The sequence below is a fragment of the Apium graveolens genome, chromosome 3 (genome assembly GCF_009905375.1).
Source record: "Apium graveolens cultivar Ventura chromosome 3, ASM990537v1, whole genome shotgun sequence".
Classification (NCBI taxonomy): Eukaryota; Viridiplantae; Streptophyta; class Magnoliopsida; order Apiales; family Apiaceae; genus Apium; species Apium graveolens.
The window spans coordinates 236,707,959-236,717,106 of NC_133649.1; the positions used below are offsets into that span (position 1 = coordinate 236,707,959).

General features: G+C 32.5%; 1 protein-coding gene across 2 annotated transcripts; it reads right to left on the bottom strand.

Annotated features, from left to right (window-relative positions):
• Nucleotides 1–410: 410 nt before the first annotated feature.
• LOC141713194 (putative choline kinase 2) lies at nt 411–7,797 on the bottom strand. Of its 2 annotated transcripts, none has more exons than XM_074516490.1 (9): nt 7,517–7,797; nt 6,573–6,939; nt 5,461–5,582; nt 5,146–5,338; nt 2,870–2,987; nt 2,707–2,754; nt 2,297–2,397; nt 1,047–1,167; nt 411–751 (listed from the first exon to the last, which is right to left on the bottom strand). In XM_074516490.1, exons 1-9 carry the CDS (start codon nt 7,672–7,674, stop codon nt 732–734), a joined length of 1,248 nt encoding a protein of 415 aa, XP_074372591.1. In that variant the 5' UTR covers nt 7,675–7,797; the 3' UTR covers nt 411–731. The 2 variants fall into 2 exon arrangements, with proteins under 2 accessions (XP_074372591.1, XP_074372592.1); XM_074516491.1 differs by having other exon boundaries at nt 411–748; nt 7,517–7,796.
• Between the last annotated feature and the right edge of the window lie 1,351 nt (nt 7,798–9,148).

Consider the following 9,148-nt stretch of genomic DNA (forward strand, 5'->3'; position numbering starts at 1 on the left):
CAAGGATTATCATTTAAATTTTTTATACTAATTTTTTTTTAATAGAGTATGTAAATTTTATGAAGAAATTATTTTTAATGACTTGCATATTAATGATGTTTTAATTGAAATAATAAAAATTACATGAATAAATCCATATTAAATATATAATAATGAATGAGTTGCATATTAATGATGTTTTAATTTAGGTAATAAAAATTAAATGAATGAATCGGTATTAATTATATAATAATGAATGAACATTAATGGTTAAAACAAATCATGTATGGATATTAATTACTGTATTTATGATTAAATTTGCTCAGCAAACCCCCCTATCCCCCTATTCCTGTATTAGATATATAATAGATTTGACAAGTAATCAATTCGAAAATGTTAGGCACGATAGTTGTGGTAATCGAATGCCAACGCTCAGAACATATATATATATATATATATAGACACACGATAGTGAAAACTACACGTCGTGTTGTTCAACGGTGGCGGTAACTATTTGAATTGCATTTCCAGTTTCTAGTATAAAGTTCATTTATACTTGTAAACTGATGACTTTGAAAGCAAAAATATTTAACTAGCTTTAAACAATCTATTTCTGCCTGTACAGTTCCTAAACAAAACATATCTGTTTCAAATTTATTTGCTCACAGCTTACAAGTGTCTGGCACCTTAGCGAGTCTCCTGTCAACATAACAAAAGACAGCTCGGTCCTATGCCTTCTTCGTGACTTGGTCCTATGCATTCTCCGTACCTGCTAGAACATCAGAGATTATTTCAGAAACAAAAATGGGATCCTGATCAGGAAAAAGATGTCCCCAAAGTTGAACTGTGAATGGTAGGTTTTAGGTTGAATCATTACTTGTAAACAAGAACCAAGTAAAAGTCTGCAAAATCTTGCGTGTAAACCACACCTTTTTCCAGTGAATGTTGAACTTATATAGTTAAATCAAAAATCTAATCAACTGAGAGGGGCTTGGATCATAAAACGTCAATTACTTATTACAATTAAATTGTTGCTGTAAGGTTATGCAATATAATCAAGGACTTACTACTAGCATGCGTGCCACCACCGGTAGAAGATCCCAAAAGTTCAGGCTTCCTTAACCAGTACTGTTGAAATCGTTGTCTAGCATACTCCTTATAGTCGAAGTCAATTTCATTAACAAGTTCCTGGAACAGAAAATTACATTATATTCGAGAGTTCTCACAAAGATAATGATGCTTAATACAGTTTTACTTAACGTGGTAATTCATAATTAGGCAACAGATCATATAAATGGACCTTGTACTTATGGCACTAAATGTAGACATTGCATTAAAATGCAACACAGAAGACACACACATATTCATAAATAAACTAATATTAAGCAAAATATAAGAGTAATAAAATTAAAGTACCCTATACCTCCCCTAATACTGATATGCACAGCAAGATAGCTAAATAAAATCAAAAACCTACACTGACAAAGAAAAATCACTAGCAATAAGAGTATATAAAATCAAAAACCTACAGTGACAAAGAAAAATCACTAGCAACAAAGGAAAAAAAAAACTTTGCTACTCGCAGAAAATAGAGAAAAACGTCTCCTAGCCCAAAAATGTCTAGAAGGAATAGAGTTTCCTCTATCATCAAGCAATTTATGTCTTTGTGCTCTCTAATTCATCCCAGGCATATTGGATAAATTCCACCCATTTCTGCTTTCTCTTCTTCTACAGGTACTTCTCTGAGTACCGAACTGCAGCAACCTATTCCATTGTCTCTTGTCGTACCAAAATTTTAGAACTTATTGAGGAAACTTCTAGATAACCTTTCATTCAATTAAAAAATGCACATCAGGTCTGTTTCTTGTATATGAAGTATACTAATAATTTCTTTTTTCTCAACAGTAAATTTTATGAGAAATATATACTCAAGGGGGAAGACATTCACCAATTTATATCAGTATGAGCTAAATAAAGAAAAAAAATCAACCTCTGGAAGACTATAAATTCTTGTCCCAACCAAAAATTCATCCTCTTGTTCCATCATTGTAAATAATGCAACTCTACGTAGATATTTCTACCTCAGAAAAACCTAAATATACTTCCAAGGACTTCACTACATATCTCTTTGCCACTAATTATTTCACGCTTCAGTAAATCCAGTAACAAGATTTTTTAAGAACAAAAAGTTCAAATTTAGACCAGTCTAGTAAGATAAGTCACCTAGTCAATGATTCACATGTCTGATGATTTTATGATTTCTGGAACTAAATTTTAGACCTTGATGAAGGTAGGAGATGGAAATGGTGAATATTACCGATATTAATCCCCATAATCCCCAAAACAGATGACTTGCAAGAGTATACTTCTCGACTTCTTGCACTAATTGTTCCATTTCAGATTCACTGGGCTCTATACCTGCATGGCAATAAAAATTGTCAGGCCCAAAAATTCTATACAGTCCAGACTCTCTATTGGCTATCATGGTATGTGTCTGTATATTTTGTTTGGGAAGTACTACACTACTTTACTTGCAATATAATCCATGCTTCAGTTAAAAGCAGACAGGCAAGGTAGCTACAACACCAACATCTCTGTTTTGCTTCTATTTTGACAAGTAAATCTTGTCAACTGATGACTTACAGATCCCAAGTTTCAATAAATTAAAAAGTTACCTCTTTCACTTTTGTAAAAAAATATTTGATAAACTAAACTCTTTCTTCTTACCTGAACAGGTCAGATATACCTGAAGAAATCTTTTACGCTCATCATAACCTGAAAGAATATCAGATTAAAGGAGCTGAGTAAAATCTCAGGTTCATAACACAATAATAAGTTATAAACTACAATTTGGATATGTTGATGTGGTTTGTGCATAACACTCACCCACCTGGATATTTACTATAGTCCATAAGATGAGGTGTCTCTGTATGATAGTCAGCAGCCATCTCACAAAAGTGGTTTGCAATATCAAAGGCAATAGGGTTGTAACACGCATACTCGTAGTCCTACGATAAAATAATATTAAAAAGAAAACAACAATACATAATTTAAAGAAACAATTGCATTACCAGAAGATGATATACTGAAGGATGAATTTCACTTATTGCATCATACATTAATATAATCAGAAATTTGTTTGATTATTTATTTTACTTTTGAGATGATTGACAGGTAGTCTTCATTATAACTGTTCTGCATTTTTAATGCAGGAGGTTCACTTGAGGTAGAACTCTCACAAGTGAAGGCCAGGGATATTTCTCAGAAAGGAAAGAAGAAAATGAAGGCAACAAAGTCAAGAAAAAGAGTACCCACCGATGAAACAACTAACAAAGTTTGCTAATTGAAACATTTTGTTGTTTAATATATACATGAAAAATCTGAATGACTTCAATTTACATTATTGTCATATAACATGTTCAGCTTCCAACAGCAGTTGTATTATATATACATGAAAAATATCTGACTTGACTTTAAAGTTACATTTTTGTCATGAAATTTATGCAGCTTCCAACAGCAGGAAGCAAGAAACATGACTAATGTAAAAGGGTTACATGTTTCTTTCTAAATAACAAGCTACTTATATAATTCAAACCAGGTATACATAATATCGCAAAGGTTCAGTGGAGACACTTGATTGTTAGACTGACCATTGCAGTACATAGTGCAGATAGCAATGTATTTTGACTTAAATAATATTATTGAAAATTGCAGTGCAATGAACTTGATTTGCTAAACAAGTTCACTTCAACCATGAAACTTCTCCGAAAAGTGGTGTATGTGTCCGGAGAAGAAATTGTAGGAGGCTGGGTATAATACATATAATGTATATAAACATAAAATATACTAGTATTGCAGTACATAGTGCGCAAAAAAATATATTTAATATACATGTCATTTAAGGGTCTAACATGTAGGTGGTCTACCCAGAAGTCAGAACATAATTCAACTTAATATTGAATTAATCAAATTATGATAAAGCAAAACAAACCGATTTACGGATTATTTAAATTATATTAGGTGATTCATAAATTAAAATAATTATAGCGTAGGATTTCTCCATTTTAAATAAATATTGACGTATTTAAATTAAAACTAAAAAATTTATAATTTATCCATAAAAAGTAATAACTTACATAATATTATCATACACATATACTTGCTATAATGTAATAATATGATAGATTATTATTGTTAAGGATAATTTCAGTTTTAAATAATAAATAAAAATCATTATAACTGAGACAGACTCTACGAGTGATAAATATAATACTCTCAAAAAGTAACGTACATTACGTTTGAAAAAAAGATAGGTTTGAGTGTCATGTTGCAAGGATAAACGAGGAAAACTATCATTCAGCGTGGAAACTGACCAACTAAAGAAAACCTTATAGCATCTCAACTCATCACACTATCTTCGTGTGATTTCAACACTAAAATAATCTACAAATTACACTATTTTTATATTCGACTCCAACCCACTAGCACTAAATTTTACACCGAAATGAATCTTCCTTGTATTATATAGGCTATTGCTTAAATACAAAAGAAAAGTACAAAAGTTATAAAGTTGGTCGGATACAAGTGGAATGAATATGTTTTAGTTGTTTTAGGTGAGGAGTATAAGGGCAATGTTGGAATAAGTAAAACTCTAAAAGTTTGACGTGACACCAAATTTGGTGTCACCAAAATGGTGCAAACTTGAGAGGTGAGTTAGAGAGGAAATTTACACCGAAATGGCGTAAAAGTAAAAATTCAAAGTTAGGATGGAGATGTTCTTAGTCACTTACCGAAAAAAAGTGTTCTGCACGCATTCAGTATGTTAGATAACACATTTCACATTTTAAACCTCGTAATTATAACAAAATGAATCATTAAGAAATCAATAAGTGTTATGAACACCCCTTAAATATTTATGATTAGTTTCAAGTATCAAAAGCTAATTAATTTTTCATCAAACTAGTGCAAGGTATCAAAAGCTTAACATCAATAGACTATTTTTTAACTTCTGTTGTTGCAATAGGATGACGAAATAGGGAACATGTTTTAGCAATATAGCCCACAACAGATATGCATTACCGGAAAGCAGGAGTTTTTCAATCAATTAATAAATTGCGTTAAGAATCATAGAGAACCAAAATAATATAACCAGGGTTTAGTACTTACAATTATGGTTATGAAGCTTGTCTCTTCATCTATCATTATGTTACCATATTGCAGGTCATTGTGGCAAAATCCTGTAGCTACATCCGAAGAGAGAGCATTCTCCAAAAAAGATATTTCCTGCTCAATTATGTTTAAGCCAAAGTCCCTAGCTTCTTCGGTTGAAGACATGCGTTTGGCAACACCAAGGTAATTGCTGAATCACAAAAAAGCACCATTCTATATAAGAATAACGATAATAATCTAGGTGACTATTACCACTGAAAACGTTGCAGGGGACAATGTTGACTTAAATCTCTTTTCATTGAAGGTTCTTACCGCAGTCTATCCCAAAGAAAGACGGTCTTTGAACCAGGCATGTCAAGGTTGTGAAATTCCTTCATTTTAGTTGCTATAAGGGCAGATGTCTCTGGATCACGCAAATCAACTGCTGATAACGTCTGGAATTCCCAAAGAAAGTCATATATAGTACTTACGGTTTCAGTGCTTAAGAAACTCAAGAATCTGTTTAACAATTTCTTAAACTTCATAAATAAACATTCCTGAGCTGCTAAACTCAAAGACAATAGTACTCCATATATCTATTGAATTACTAGATGCTCAACTTTTTTTTTGTTTAAAGGGACTTGCAAATGCTATTGGAAAGGGTCAAACCCTGAGCACTCCAGCCCATCAGGCAGCTATTGAAAACCCAATTTTGGCATATGGTTACAAAATATCAGTTAGTTCACATATGAATCTGCATCATAAGAACCAAGAGTTGATGTATAAGTTAACTCATAGAAATCTCGGCTATATGTTCTCATTCTCGGTTCCTAATCGATGTGAAGTACATCTACATCTAATTAGCAGAGAAAACCTATGTAGTTAATTTATCATTCAAAATTTTAGCAACAGCAATAAACATCACTAATGGGATGTAAGCCACATGATCACAGGTCATCATAACGGGCATAGTCAAGCAGATGCTAAAACAAGACACATGGACAATTAAATCCCATTTTTCAATTCGTAGCAAAACAATAAACAAGCTTCAAATTCACCAAATAAATAACAATCATAAAAATTTAGCACAAGTGCAAAACTTTCTGCGATACTTGCTATATTGTTTCTTCAGGGGTGTGGTAAATTAAAATTACTTCCTCGACTGAATCATAACTTCATATCAGGTTTACAGGATTTGCAATGTTTTTGTTACCCTACTAAATGTGACTTGGGACCTTTTATATGTGTACAGTCTAAACCTACAATTCCGACCCCCTAACCCCCACCACCAGGATTTCAGTAATAGCAAAATGAAAACTTCATGCTTACAATATCAATGAACTATTACATATTACATTAAAAGGTAAGTTTGAACCTGTTTAAATCCAAAAAAAAAAACATTAAAGATGTATATCTTAAAGAAAAAACGGAGAAATGATCAATACCCTTGCATGAATGAACTCCTCAATTCTCCCATTGGAGAACCTGCCCAATAACCTCGGGCCACGACCCATTTTAGACATGAATTCAAATGTCCTAATTTCATTTTCCCTATCAAAGAAAATGTCTACTCCTTCACCGTAAATCCTAACCAAAACTTTTCTTGATCTCTCTGTTGTTGTAGGCCACTTAATCTGAAAAACCTGATTTGTCATCGCTCCTTTAACTGGAATTACCTGTAACGCATTTGGATCAATTATATCATCCCATCCAGAAGCCAAAGATTGAAGAATTTTTGTTGCTTCGGAAGGTATACGATCCTTTTTCTTCTCATTTTCCACAGAACCCATTTCTAAAGCAGCTACACCCAACCTTCAAATTCCAAGAACGTTGAAAACAATTCAAATTAGTGCCTACTAAAGAAAAAAATAAAGAAAACCTAATGAAAACCAAAAAATGCTTATGACTTTCTCTTTAGAAATTCAAGAAAACTTAAATAGGTACCATTCAACAATATTTGAAGACAGCTAAGGAAGCTTCAATTTTTGAATTCAAGAAAATTCAAAAATCATTCGGTACCGGAAAAATAAAGAAAGCCCAAAAAACTTTAGCTTTAATTTTTAAATTTCAAAAAAATGAAAGATGGAATCCATTTTCTGAAAGATCCTGGCTTAATAAAAACAAGTAATCAACAGAGAAATTAAACAAAGAAAGAATTAATCTTTGCAACTCAAGATGATTAAACATTAAAAAATTGATGATTGGTAACCATTTAAGAAGAATTGAAGAAAAATCAATAAAAGGCTCAAGCTTTGATCTTTGAACCCAAAATGATTGAAAACGCAATAAAGCTCGAAACTTCAATATTTAAAATTCAAGGAAAAAATAAATTGCATTACCCATTAATGAAAAAAGAAAAAGAAAACATAAAGATAGAGGTATTTGTTACCTAAATGGAGAGAGGAAACGGGTCGGGTAAAGTGGAATAATGGGTTGGGGAAATATATAGAGTTTCGAAATATCTAGAATTTGGGGGAAAGAGCAACTAGGGATTGTGTTTGCAGAGAGACGTTGGATTAGAGATGCAGTGCGGGAGATACGGTGCATTGGAATTACAATGAATAACAGTGACAGAGTAGTTTAGTATGCTACTACTGGGTTTAGCGAGGGTGAGAGTGAGTAAAATCGTGACAGGTGGGCTGCACAAGAAGGGTGAGTCATGGTGGTCACTCGATCGTAAATTATGGTTTAAACTCTCTTTTTAACTTAATTTTTAATAAAAAAAAAAAAGGTAAAACGTGGCACGAATGCACGTTTTGGGTCTAAACGCTAAAACAGGTGTTTTGTTCCTTAAATCTCATAAGCTGCTGTTCTTTTCTCGCCTAGTGTAAGTTTTTTAAACTTTTACTAAAATACATAAAAATACTACAAAATTTTACTAATTATCGAAATTAAAGCATACAATTAAATTAAAAATAAATAAACATACTAATACATAAAAATGATCAATAAAAATCTCAAAATCCAATACATTTTTTAGCCAGCATTAATATTAAACAAGTTCCACTAATTAAATAACTCATTTTTCCCCTTGGGTGCTTGAAAATCCATCGCATTCTGGTATCTCGTATACTTCCTTCTTCCATTCTTTTTATCAACATCTTTGTCATGAATCATGTTTGGAAAGTTAATACCCGTCAGCCAACGCGAATCTCCTTTGCTCGGAATGAGTTCGAAAACACCATTGTAAACCATCGATACATTCTATAATCTATAGATTTCATCAACCAACGTGGCTCAACTTCAAATGTGCACAGCAGGCAATCACATGAGAACAAAGAATACGATTACTTTGCCATTTCCCACAAGAACGCAAATACTTATGAATCCTAATAGTATGCCTATTACCCCCCCCCTTTGGTCAACTTTCCTAGTGACTAATTCAAACAACAAATAATTTTGATCATAGATTTTGACACTATGACCCCTAGCACTCACAATTAACCGACTCAACATTTTGCTTGCATGATTAGTAAACACTCGACCTTTAGATAACTCGGTCCCATGATTTTCCATCTCATCATCCTTAAAAATCTAATCAACCTTGGTTCCCACATTAAAACATTGCAACACTTCCATAAAAAGGGAGGTCTTTATATGATCCTTCCCAAGATCCATGTTCTTGATTCATTACTAACTTTTTGGCATCTCTAATCTTCTTTCTTCCCGGTTGATACCAAAAATACTTTTCACCGTCGCAATTAACACTTTTTCCTTAACCGTGGAATCGATTTGATCCTTAACTAGTTCAATAATATCATGAGATGCCAAATTAGGATGGTCTTGGGTAACAGTGGTGCACAAACATGTGTGTGATCCCGAAGTTTCCATAATTTAGAATTTTTCAAGTGATTTTAGAAACCTAACATTTAAACTCCATTCACAACCACTATTCTTATTCTTACAAACTACATTCCAATACACCTCACTTGATCTAATCACCTTAATCTCTTGATGATTTCGGATATGAAAATCTCTAACTGTATGTATCAACACTTTTTTGAATCGAATATCATCCCCT

Bases quoted from the DNA above. Each gene is read 5' to 3' on its own strand.
- LOC141713194 (XM_074516490.1), bottom strand. From the start codon at position 7,674: ATGCACCGTATCTCCCGCACTGCATCTCTAATCCAACGTCTCTCTGCA. The intron at 6,940-7,516 runs GTAACAAATACC...TGGAATTTGAAG, and splicing joins CGTTTCCTCTCTCCATTTAG to GTTGGGTGTAGCTGCTTTAG. The intron at 752-1,046 runs GTAAGTCCTTGA...CTGATGTTCTAG, and splicing joins TGGTGGCACGCATGCTAGTA to CAGGTACGGAGAATGCATAG.